The sequence below is a fragment of the Girardinichthys multiradiatus genome, chromosome 12 (assembly GCF_021462225.1).
Source record: "Girardinichthys multiradiatus isolate DD_20200921_A chromosome 12, DD_fGirMul_XY1, whole genome shotgun sequence".
In the NCBI taxonomy this organism is placed as follows: domain Eukaryota; kingdom Metazoa; phylum Chordata; class Actinopteri; order Cyprinodontiformes; family Goodeidae; genus Girardinichthys; species Girardinichthys multiradiatus.
This window is the reverse complement of record NC_061805.1, coordinates 30,390,048-30,403,533: the sequence shown is the minus strand read 5'-3', so window position 1 is coordinate 30,403,533 and position 13,486 is coordinate 30,390,048. Positions and strand designations below refer to the sequence as shown.

Sequence of the window (13,486 nt, the reverse complement as noted above, 5' to 3'; positions counted from 1 at the left end):
TGGAGTTTAAAAGCAGTTTATGGGAACATCTGTTGAGTCAAACAACAGTTTTCAACACATAGACCTGCTCTGAAACATACTGCAGGAAATCTGAGCAGCAGAGGTTGCCAAAGATGTTAAGTCTGCATCAGCTGCTTGCTCAAAGGGGAAAACAAATCAATACAAATAGAAAACTTGCTCAGAATGACATGAACATGAAGAGAGCGCTCATATTAATGAGATACTTCAATCACACTTCACCTTTTTTACAAGAACAATTCAGTTTTGTTGCAATATACTTTATAATAATGTGATACATGAACAGAACTAAGACAGTAGAGATGTACTGACACACCAGGTCATCTTTGTGATCCGTTGGGGCACAGGTAAGATTGCAGTGCCGTCTCTGCTCGGATCCAGCATTCGGACAAATTTTCCCTTTAAGTAAGAGACTCAGTTTATAAGAGCAGCGACACAAGTTCCTGTTTTTTTTTTTTTTACAAGGGATCAGCAGCACTGACAAGTTGAAACTAGAGGCCAGCTTCAAAGCACCCCGCCTCACATTTACATGTGTGTACAGTCTGTAGCTCTAGGCCCTGCTGTTGATCACCAGTCACTGCAGATACTCCACCTGCAACACCTGACATTTACTGGGACCCCAGGTGAAGATGAGTAAAAAGCCTTTCTTTGCACTAGCATGACCTCACACTGAAAACCTTTAAAAAATACAACCTTTAATTTGTGTACATTTATGCAGAAAAGGAAAGAAATGCATACATAAAATTAAGCCTGAAAGGATTCATACCCCTGCCATATTTAGCTTTAAAGTGTTCTTTTAATTTGACCAACTTGTTTTTTCTGGCTGGAAGTAATATTTAAGATTTGAAATGGCGCAGCCAGAATCTTCCTCAGATTAGTCTTGAGTCTGATCTGAGAATCTGTGGAGTGAGCTAAAGATGAGGGTGATGGTAGGGAGGACTTCCACCTTAAATACTTGGATGTCATCAACAAAGATAAATTGTCAAAATACTGTATTTTTTTTAATTCTCGAGACCCTCCAGGAACGTTGAATTATTCATTGATCTGGGGTATAAATATGACATGACTCAGAGGTCAATTCTCGTAGCCCCTCTTCAAAATGGGAAAGACAAGCAAACTGACCCATCAAATAGAGCTGCACTGATCGATGGGTGGCCCTGATTTCTTAAATTATGGGTGGTCAGCAATCGGCCGATACTCGCATGTGAAACTGATCTTATCTAAAACAGGTCTGAAAATGTAAAAAATTAAAGATTAAAGGAACTGATTTGTCAGTTTAGTTAATTTAGTAATTTGGACAGCAATGCTCTAAACTTTTCACTTATATTTGAGATCTCTACCCCCATGTGAAGTTAAAACATTATTGTTTCACAGGTATTGTTTAAGGTTTTTCAATAAAATAAGATTGGAACATTAAAGCTGTATTGTGACCTTATAACACCTGACAGTGTCAGTTATAAAAATAATTGTTGGCTTTTTGAATATCAGTGATCAGCCAAAAAACTGCAATTGGTGCACCCCTACATTCAAGTGTGGCAGATATGTGTTAATTTTAATAAAACAGCATAAGGGAATATTGGCCTAAACCTGTTCATATCTGTGGTGAGAGCAATATAAAACATTTAACAGAACTGTGACAACCAAGGTGGGACTACTTTACCTCTCTCACTATGCACAGTGAGAAAGATGGTAAAGGAATTGGAAAAAAACAAAACTGCAGCAACGTTTTCAGTGTGAGGTTAAGCTTCTGCAACAAAACATCTATTTATTTTAAAGCTTTCTATCAATCTGTGCCAGGAATACCAATAGATGGGTGCTGGACACTATATGGGGGCTGGAAATTAACTTTTAAGTGTTGTTTTTCCACCACATGTGAAACAACCAAAACTTTGCAAAAGAAAGATGCTTTTTACCTGCTGAAGTGGCAACTAAATGTCAAAATAAAGCCAAATATGGCCATAAAACAACGTATCTCATCCTGACAGCCTCCATGCAGTTTTCAACAGTGCCAGGCAGTTCAATGCGTCATAATGCACTGCGGTGGAAACATTTAAGACATGAATTGGATGCGACAACAGAAATGAACAGTGAGTGTGATTTCAGTTTGTTCATGATGTGTTTATAATGTCCTGCTGTTGGGTCACATGAGCTACACATCAGTGCTGTTCCCAGGGCTTCTCACAGCATGGAACAACAAAAAGAAACAGAAAACCCACCAAGCCAAAACGAAAGTTACAACGGGACATTATTGGCTCCATTAGCTTCACTTCTCAGTTGAAAAAACAAAACATGTGCCTTCTTTAGGGACCTCTGAGGCACAGCTTAATATAAGGCAATATGTACACGTGAACTGTGTTTTCTTTTGTGTCATTGTATAAATAAAAAGTAAATCAGAAATAATACTGTACATTCTAATGAAACTTTGGCAATCGAGATGGAAAAAGTAAAAAAAAAAGTTGAAAAAGCACCAATAAATGCTTCATTCTACGTAAGGTTTGGTTTCTGTACATCAGTTAATTGATTTCAACACGAACTTTGTGTCAGTATGTAGCAAGGTTCCCGAACATTTTTTTAATCATCTTCAAAAATGCTTAAACTCAACAGCTCTTCCACCTGCGTTCTCAGCTTGGTTCCACTGTACTGATGCTACAAAACATGTTGCCTATAAACATGAAGGGGCAAGGAGTGTTTTCAGGACCACATGTGCAGGGTAGGCTCCAAAGCTTATTAATACCTAATTAAAAGACTGTAATATTATGAGTAAGAATCAGAGAGCTATGCACGGAGATAAAAGCACTCTGCTCTGAAGCCTGCAAAGAGCTCGAATGTTAGAACTAGCCGTGAAGATTTGATTCAAGTAGCCGTTTCTCAAAAAAAGAGGAAGATAGAATGGTAGATTTAAGGAAACGGCTTCGATTAGCACTGATCCGATACTAATGTTCCTCATTCTGAAGCTAAGCAATGCTATCTTAATGAAAAATAAACATGACATTACAAAAATGTACATTCTCATCCTGACAAATGAAAGGAAACAAAAATAGAACATGTAAATAACGTTTTCCTCTTACAAAAATGAAATAGCCATTAGACATACAACACAATTACACAAATACATATTTTCAATACCACACATTCAATCTGCCCAAAAAAGTCATGATTACAAAGCCAAGAGAGATGTATGTACAACAATTATAGCATTCATAATTGCACTATGCCTCAAGAAATGTAAATGACAGACCTCTGTGGTGGGGAAATAATAAAAAAATACTCCAAAGTAAATTGGGAATTGCATGTAAAGAGGTGTCAATTATAAACAATAAGGGCTTTACTTTGGTACAAACTGCACATCAACACTCTGCCCTTTTGTTTACCTCTTGATGTTGCAACTAACAAAATGTATTCTCCACTTCTACTTCAGCTACAACAGTCAGGACAGCCGGGCTGTGATTGGACACAAGGATACAGCTAAACTGTGATTGGACTGGATTGTTCACAGGGTGAATGGTGTGTGTGTGTGTGTGTGTGTGTTTGGGGGGGATGGATTCAGATGGTTGATCAAACATGTCAGTCCTTCTGCACCAACAGCCCTGCTTTTCTCTTTCCATAACACATTTTATGTGCTTGAGTTGTTTTGGCATTGATAAGAAGTTTAATATCAACAGATTAAAAAAAAGGCTTTGATGTGGCACGGTTTAACAAACGCTTCTAAATGTTTCTGAAATCATGAGCTCCTGCCCTCCCAGCCGCCCGTGGAAGGAATCTCCACGCCTCGGCGCTCAGCATCATTCAGACAATTTCTTCCTTTCGTCCTGACCTTCATGTTTGTGTCAGAACATGCTGTAGATGTGCCTCCACATTCATAAATGCTCCACTCAGTAAATGGTACCAAAGCAATGTAATATTACAACAATAATGATTAAAGTCAATCGGTATCAAATTAATCTGAAATAATTTAAAAATCACAGTTTTTGCCTACATTATAAGAGACGTGCCAACAGGTGCATTAAAGAAAAAAAAAAAAAAGAGGGTGTCAATTAGAGAGCTGTTACATCACTTCCTGTTAAGCTGACGTTCATGATGAACAGTCAGAAAGAGTGATAAGTACATGAGAAGGGTCACAAAAAAACACTTTTTTCTTCTGCTTTCTAAAAAGGCAGGTGTGACGGGAGCCTCTTCCCAGCTCCCCATCAACTCTTTAAATAGTAAGATAACATCTAAGGGCCTCGCTCCTCTTGTGCCAAAAAGCCAACAAAGGGCAAATAAATTAGTATTAAGCAACCATTAGATTTTATTTTCTTTAGATCATTTTGTATTTGAGTGTGTGAAAGCTATCTTTTCACAGATCGAGTCAGTCAGTGTGTCGGGAGGGGCAGCACTCTACACCAGGTTGTACTCCTTCAGGTTGAGCTGTAGGATTGTGTCTTTGACGGCTGCAAAGACGAAGCGGATGTTCTCCGTGTCGGTGGCGCAGGTGAAGTGAGAGTAGATGATCTTATCGCTGTCTGGATTCAGGTCCACAAACATCTTGAGGATGAACTCTCGAGCTGCTTGGGCGTCCCTCTGAGGACCTGCAGAGGAAGGAATGCATCACTATGGATGTAAGCAGCTAGTAAATTATCTCATGGCTGTTCTGTCAGTGCTAGAAGGATAAAGTATTGCTAGTAAAGTACACTGCTCAAAAAAATAAAGGGAACACTAAAACAACACAATAAAACTCCAAATAAAACTCCAAATAAATCAAACTTCTGTGAAATTGAACTGTCCACTTAGGAAGCAACACTGATTGACAATTAATTTCACATGTTGTTGTTCAAATGAAAAAGACAACAGGGGGAAATCTTTGGTGATTAGCAAGACACACAATAAAGGAGTGGTTCTGCAGGTGGGGACCACAGACCACTTCTCAGTACCTCTGCTTTCTACTTGATGTTTTGGTCTCTTTTGAATGTTGGTGGTTCTTTCACACTCGTGGTAGCATGAGACGGACTCTACAACCCACACAAGTGGCTCAGGTAGTGCAGCTCATCCAGGATGGCACATCAATGTGAGCTGTGGCAAGAAGGTTTGCTGTGTCTGTCAGTGTAGTGTCCAGAGCCTGGAGGCGCTACCAGGAGACAGGCCAGTACACCAGGAGACGTGGAGGAGGCCGTAGGAGGGCAACAACCCAGCAGCAGGACCGCTACCTCCGACTTTTGTGCAAGGAGGAACAGGAGGAGCACTGCCAGAGCCCCGCAAAATGACCTCCAGCAGGCCACAAATGTGCATGTGTCTGCACAAACGGTTAGAAACCGACTCCATGAGGATGGTATGAGGGCCCGACGTCCACAAATGGGGGTTGTGCTCACAGCCCAACACCGTGCAGGACGCTTGGCATTTGCCAGAGAACATCAGGATTGACAAATTCGCCGCTGGCGCCATGTGGTCTTCACTGATGAAAGCAGGTTCACACTGAGCACATGTGACAGATGTGACTGAGTCTGGAGACACCGTGGAGAGCGATCTGCTGCCTGCAACATCCTTCAGCATGACTGGTTTGGCAGTGGGTCAGTAATGGTGTGGGGTGGCATTTCTTTGGAGGGCTGCAAGACCCTCCATGTGCTCGCCAGAGGTAGCCTGACTGCCATTAGGTACCAAGATGAGATCCTCAGACCCCTTGTGAGACCAGATGCTGGTGCGGTTGGCCCTGGGTTCCTCCTAATGCAGGACAATGATAGACCTCATGTGGCTGGAGTGTGTCAGCAGTTCCTGCAAGATGAAGACATTGAAGCTATGGACTGGCCCGCCCGTTCCCCAGACCTGAATCTGATTGAGCACATCTGGAACATCATGTCTCGCTCCATCCACCAACGTCACGATGCACCACAGACTGTCCAGGAGTTGGGGGATGCTTTAGTCCAGGTCTGAGGGGACCATCCACCGTCTCATCAGGAGCATGTCCAGGTGTTGTAGGGAGGTCATACAGACACATGGAGGCCACACACAATACTGAGCCTCATTTTGACTTGTTTTAAGGACATTACATCAAAGTTGGATCAGCCTCCAGTGTGTTTTTCTACTTTAATTTTGTGTGTGACTCTAAATCCAGGCCTCCATTGGTTCATAAATTTGATTTCCATTGATGATTTTTGTGTGATTTTGTTGTCAGCACATTCAACTTTGTACAGAACAAAGTATTTAATGAGAAGATTTCATTCATTCAGATCTAGGATGTGTTATTTGAGTGTTCCCTTTGTTTTTTGAACAGTGTATTTCACATGGATATGCCTTTCCTTGCTATCCTGGTGGGGTAAATCATTCAGAATTGTTCTACAATAATTTTAGTTGCCGTAAAAATTTCATTAAGGCATTTTTTTCTACAGAAGCCATTAGTGGTGTATTCAAAGTAAACGGACCTAGGTAAGCAGTAATAACACTTCACAAAATGCAGGTCCAACTAAACCTTTCCCCTCAATTAACAAATGCATGTACATTATGATTTAAAGGAAAACTTATAAAACAGAATGAAACCTCGCTGTGATTTCATTTGCTTTTCAGGTCTGTGGAGAAGATGTTTTTATTGTCAAGAAAGATGTCAAAGACAAGCTAAAAATGAACCCTATACATAAAGTTAATTATATTGTATGGCTACAAAAAATGCAACAGCATCCCCCTAAACTTACTTTTAGCTACAGTCAGAGCAATAATAAAAAAAATTTTAAATAACAGAAACTGTTAGAAACAGGGCTGGGAAGGACCCAATCTTGCCATCACACACAGCGGAGGATCCAAAGAGAGATAAAAACAAAGTTAACTATAGAGAACTACAACAAAGAGCATTTAGGTTTACCAAGTGTCCATAACGATCGTTAGACACAATCTACATGCTAAACGCTTGTCTAGGGGACATACCAGAAGCACTTTTCTGGGCTACTGGGACTTTTACTGGGACTGGTTGGTTGGCAGAAAATACTCCAGATGGGTTTAGCATAAAACAAGGGATGAATGTGTGGGGGGCATCTCTCATACTACTGTTAAGGAGGGTGGAGGATCTGTGGTGGTAAGATATATCCCAACGATGCTGTGAATCAAGTCACCTGGGCACAGATCAATTATCATATTCTCTAATACGACAACTTCCTCATTATGCTGTATTCAAAAAATTTAAAATACAAAGCAAATGTAACTGTTTATGTTCATGTTATTCTTCCAAAAAAGGTTGACAAATCTCGCGCGGTACAGGCAGGCCGGGAACAAACTAACAAAAGAGATCAAAGCAGCTAAGAGAAGCTACAGTGAGAAGCTTAAGAACAGCATTTCTACTGGTGACACTTCAGCTGTATGGACTGGTCTGAGAAACCTGACTGCCTACAAGAGCCCCTCCACCCATCCTGAACAGAGTCGTCTCCTGGCCAACCGTCTGAATGGCTTCTACTGCAGACATGACAAGAAGCCATTCACACCTCAAATCATCTCCTCCACATCCCATTCAGGAACAAGTTCTTCCCACAAAGCTACCAACCCCCTACCATCAGATCCTCTGCCTGCACTAAAGATCTCCGAGGAAGATGTAAACAGGCTCTTTCAGCGCATGAAAACAAGGAAAGCAGGAGGACCTGATAACGTCTCCCCATCATGTCTGAAAGTCTGCGCAAATCAACTCGCTCCGATCTTCACAAGGATCTTCAACAAATCACTGGAGAAATGTGAGGTCCCCTCCTGCCTCAAACGATCCACCATCATCCCGGTGCCCAAGAAACCCACCATTGTAGGATTAAATGACTACAGGCCTGTAGCCCTGACGTCTGTGGTCATGAAGTCCTTTGAGCGGCTGGTGTTGAAGCACCTGAAAGACATCACAGGCCCCCTGCTGGACCCCCTGCAATTTGCTTACTGAGCAAACAGGTCGGCAGATGATGCTGTTAACTTAGGTCTACACTTCATCCTACAACACCTCGACCACCCAGGGACGTACGCCAGGATCCTGTTTGTAGACTTCAGGTCGGCCTTCAACACCATCATACCAGACATCCTCCACCAGAAGCTCACCCAGTTCAACGTCCCAGCCTCCACCTGTCAATGGATCCACAGCTTCCTGACGGACCGACAGCAGCAGGTGAGACTGGGGAGCATCTTCTCCCGATCCAGATCAATAAGTACTGGTGCCCCCCAGGGGTGTGTTCTATCCCCACTCCTCTTCTCTCTGTACACAAATGGCTGCACCTCATCGGACTCGTCCGTGAAACTCCTTAAGTTTGCAGACAACACCACTGTCATTGGACTGATCCAGGACGGTGATGAGTCTGCATACAGACAGCAGGTGGATCGGCTGGTACAATGGTGCGGTCAGAACTATCTTGAACTGAACCCACTCAAGACTGTGGAAATGGTGGTGGACCTTCGGAGAACACCACCCCCATACACCCCCCTCACCATCCTCAACAACACTGTATCGGCCATGGACCACTTCAGGTTCTTAGGAACCACCATCTCAGAGGACCTGAGATGGTCTTCACACATAGACACTGTTCAAAAGAAGGCCCAGCAGAAACTGTTCTTCCTGAGGCAACTCAAGAAGTTCAACCTTCCACAGGAGCTGCTGGTCATCTTCTACACTGCCATCATTTAGTCTGTCCTGTCTTCATCCATCTCAGTGTGGTTTGGCTCATCCACAAAACAGGACAGGTCCAGACTGCAACGAATAATCAGGACTGCAGAGAGAACAATCAGAGCTGACCTTCCCTCCATCCAGGACTTATACAGGTCAAGGGTCAGAAAAAGAGCTGCTAAAATCTCTGCAGACCCCACACACCCTGCACATAAACTGTTTAGAGTTTTACCTTCAGGCCGCCGCTACAGAGACAGTTTCTTTTCCAAGGCTGTTTCTCTGTTGAACATTCAATAGAGTACAAAACAACAGCATACAGATGTTGCAAATGCACCTTTTTTATTAGATATGTGTATATTGTACATTGTAAATTGTAAATTTGTATATTCTGTAATGCAAAAACAGAACAAAAGAGCAAAGTGTACTGGAGGTAAATTCCTTGTTTGTATGTACGAACTTGGCAATAAAGCTGATTCTGATATCTCACAAAATACATATGCATTCTATCCAGTCGCCAGCAGGGGGCAACAGCTGTTTGTCTAGATGTCTAGAAGCAAACAAACGTTTATCTGCTGTAATGTAGGACATCACTTTCAGCCAAGTTTACTTTCTAAATTACTAGATGTACACATTTTTAAACAGAGCATAATGTTACCCATAGTTCTGTTTAGATTCAACAGAAGGAAAATGTGCATTAAGCCTTATGATTTAAGGCAGAGCTGCACTTATTAGGTCATTTCTCATGTTTTAATTTGCTGCTTATGAGCCAATAAGAGGAGACAATTTGATATTTCTGCAGTGGGCAAGCCTTAAATATGGAAGCTGCAAAAACAAGGCACTGACAGGACAGGACAGAACAGGACAGGAGAGAAGAAGGTAGGTAGGAAGGAAGGAAGGCAGGAAGGATTGACAAAGACAAGAAAAGACTCATGAAAGGAAAGAATGAATGACACAAGAAAAGGAAGAGAGGATACATGGAGAGACAAGAGACAAAGAAAGGAATAATGACCAGGAAGTAAGGAAGGACATGGGCAGAAGGCAGGAAGAGATGACAAAAGATGAAAAGGATGGATGAAAAAAGAAAGGATGAAAGAAAAAGAGCCAGAAGGAAAGAAAGAGAGGGAGGAAAGGCAGAAGGACGGAAACAACATTAAGAAAACTAAATACGGATTAAAGTACAATACAAATGTTTTTCTGCATTTCTTTTTTCAGACGTGGAAAATATTGATTCCAGAGCTTTCCAGACTGTAGGAATCCTATAAAACCAAAAAAGGTGTCTCCTTTATAGATAGTTTGAGTGTGTTGCATCTTCACGTAAAGGCCCATCATTAATGACTCTCCAGCTGGAAAGAAATGAAAAATAAAGCTCTTCATTGAAAGTGCCAAGCTCTGCTACTCACCATCGTACTCTGGGAAGTAGTCAACCAGATGGGAGTACATGATCTTCTCCTCAAGTAGGTCTTTCTTGTTCAGGAATAGGATGACAGAGGAGTTTTGGAACCAGGGGTATGTGGTTATTGTTCTAAACAAAGCTTTACTCTCCTCCATCCGGTTCTGCACAGCGGACGTAAATGTAGGTGTGGTTTGGTGAAGGTCGGACAAAGACAAGGAGAAATGGAGGGTAAGAGAGAGAAGATTAATGGCTTAATTAAACCACAGTGTTCAAACTCATGTAGAAGATATTGCAATAAATGTTTCAGTGCGCCAAAGGTGGAGCAGAGAGGATAGAAGAAAGAAGGCTATGTTGATTAGATCTCCCGGGACTTGATTTCAGTGTTTAACTGACTATCAGTGACATTGAAAAAGAGCTGTCCATCTGTAGGTAAAGTTCTGTGTCGCAGTAATATAAAGAACATACACCAGAACCTGCTCATCGCTCTGGTTTTATCAACCGGACACAGATGCTATATTTTCCTAAGGCGGCGTTCAGAACAGCTGGCTGATCTTTGATAAATGCTTTCCAAGTGGGAGAAGAGGTGGAACATCAAAGCAGGATTTTTTGTCTTTTACTAAAAGCTGCTGAATCTTCAGCGCAGCCTCATGTTCTGGTCCGCTTACAACACAGCGTTCTGAGAATCTAAAACAATAAAATCCCTTTATGTTTATTATTAATAAATTTACCTCATTTTCCGACTCCACCAGAACTTGGTCGTACTCGCTGAGGGCAACCAGGAACATGATTGATGTGACGTTCTCAAAGCAGTGAATCCACTTCCTCCTCTCCGACCTCTGACCCCCAACATCCACCATCCTGTCACAGCCGCAGAGCCATTACCACCATCATCATCATCAAAACATCCCCACCCTCTAGCAGTTTGTATCACAGTGGATCTATTCCAGATGTAACACAGACTGCTACAGGAGACCCTTTCTGTCCACTTTCATCACCATCTATGGCGACTCTTTGAAGAAACTAGGATAGTATGAGTTGCAAGCACATTTATGTTTCCTTTGGTTTCATTTAAGTATTTTTTGACTGAATTTAATGGATGTATCGGTTGATGTGAAAAAGCACTCTACTTTTCCGAAATGCTGATTATTATATTTTAGAAAATAAACAATGAATAAAGTCTGAAAACTCAATAATCCGACCCCATACCGAGTAGGAACCCTCCACTGAAAGAAGTGGGCCAAAGAAGCAGAGCAATCAGCAAGGTTTGGGCTCTGCTGCTCTTTAAAGAGCTTCAATAAGGAGTTTCTATTTGAAGAACAAAGTGAGGTTAAGATTAAAATGCAAACACCATAAAACAATACCTATACCCCACCTAAATGCAAAAGTGTATAAAAAGGTTTTGATCAAAACATGAAATCTAAATAAAATTCTTTTTAAATTTGTTCCCTGGTAAAGATGTGTAAAGAGCCTTAAAATCAATTTATTGTTTATATAAGTAGCATAAAGGAGGAAGAATAGAAAAATCCAAACTTTGATTTAAGTTTATTTATTGGGGTAAAAATCCTAAGTTACGATTTTTTTTTACAAAATCACTAGTGCCACAATTATTGGCTTTCTAAAAATGTTACAGTGACATCTGAATTGTAGGAATCATTCAAATGTCTTCTGTTTTACATTGATCACACTGTCTAGAAACATTTATCTACCAATCACTGAGCTCCTCTGTCTCTGGTGTTTAAATATGAAACGACACAGAGGCCTCTTTCTCTTAGATGCTCTTCAAAATGAGAAAGACAAGAGAACATGCTATTCAAGTAAGTCAGGAAAAGTTTCTCATTCAGACGTGCTTATATCTACAGTCGGAACAATGAAAAGTTTAAAACAACTGAAACTGTGACGAACAGGACTTGAGTGAGGATCAGAGTTTATCTTGTTGCTATCTCCAAAGTTCAGTGTTTAGGTTGTGCTGCTGCAATAAAATATGCATTTTTTAAGCTTTTACGACATCTTTATCAGGGGTGCAATTACTCATGGAGGGGGCTGTATGCTTTCTACTCACAAAATACAACCCTTAATTAAACATGGGCATGAGGCTACAATTGCAACAATGTCATAGTTAGCAGTTTATTTAAAAAAAAAAAGAATTCAATTTTATTGTGCAGAGGATATGCAGGCAAATTAATAGAATCATGTTGAAATACGGATGTTTAAAAAGTCATGTGCCACCACCTGTTCCTCCGTAACGCTCTGATCTCACCTGAATATGACGCTCTGGAGATCGAATGGATATTCAATAATGCCTGTGGTCGGGACTCGAACCCTCAACACATCCTGCTGGGTGGGAAGAAAGGACGGCTTGGCGATCCGGTCCAGTGCGTTCAGGTAACTACAGAGCAGAAAATTACGACAGCATCCACAACATAGCTCCACTTCAAACTGATGTCCTCTTCTACTCACTATTTAGTAGAGTCTGAGAGCTGGTACTCCCTCCTTCGATCATAACACTCTTGGATGCCAGGGTCATTCCACAAGCTCTTGATGGCATCTACGTAAGGGTTCTGAAACACGGTGACCTTCTCTACGTCCACTTCCTTAACAATGTAGGTATTAGCCTGGTGGAAAACAAACATACATGACTAAAAAACTGCCAAGAGGAGCTAGAAACACCTGCAAACATTTAAAAAAAATTGAAATAGAAAACACACAAAAAACATCTACAAAAAAATCAGTGTCCTCATTATTACTAGTTCATTTTCTCACTCACTTGATATATTTTCTTGCACCCCCAGGCTCAGCGTACAGCTAATATCTGAAGCTCAAGTCCCACTGGGGATTTTAAAGAAATTAAGGAGAAAGTGTTGCTGCCCTAGAGTCCTATTAAACGTCTCCTATGTGGGAGAGAGTAACAAGTGCCTGATAGCTAAAGCTGTTTCTCACATTGATTCAAGCTAAAGTAACTTGAACATTTGCAACCCTAATCATGAGGTTGAAATGTAAAACTTCTGCATGTGCAGAATATAATGTCGCTTTATGATAATTCCTCTGCCCGATGCAAATGAAATCCTTTGACAGGATCAATGTATGCATCTACTTATTACCCACTATAATCCTTGCATTCTGTATGTAGACATGAAGAATACCCTTGAATATGACTGAAATGTCATTTTTAAACTGCCAAAAGCGATCTAAATGTCCTGGATCAGAGCACCAAACATTCAATTCAATTCTATTCAGTTTTATTTATATAGCGCCAATTCACAACACATGTCATCTCAAGGCGCTTCACAAAAGTCAGGTACATACAGGGGTTGGACAATGAAACTGAAACACCTGGTTTTAGACCACAATAATTTATTAGTATGGTGTAGGGCCTCCTTTTGCGGCCAACACAGCGTCAAATCGTCTTGGGAATGACATATACAAGTCCTGCACAGTGGTCAGAGGGATTTTAAGTCATTCTTCTTGCAGGATAGTGGCCAGGTCACTACGTG

The 13,486-nt window shown here is 41.2% G+C and overlaps 1 protein-coding gene across 1 annotated transcript in view; it reads right to left on the bottom strand.

The window, feature by feature from the left end:
* The window catches only part of LOC124877731 (guanine nucleotide-binding protein G(q) subunit alpha), a 39,558-nt gene continuing 26,072 nt past the window's right edge, over positions 1-13,486 (bottom strand). Inside the window, exons 3-7 of the mRNA XM_047381170.1 lie at positions 12,453-12,607; positions 12,253-12,381; positions 10,724-10,853; positions 10,003-10,156; positions 1-4,586 (exon numbers count right to left, since the gene is read on the bottom strand). Of these exons, the coding sequence (XP_047237126.1) occupies positions 4,396-4,586; positions 10,003-10,156; positions 10,724-10,853; positions 12,253-12,381; positions 12,453-12,607 (759 nt within the window). The 3' untranslated portion in view covers positions 1-4,395. The remainder of the gene's footprint in view (positions 4,587-10,002; positions 10,157-10,723; positions 10,854-12,252; positions 12,382-12,452; positions 12,608-13,486) is intronic.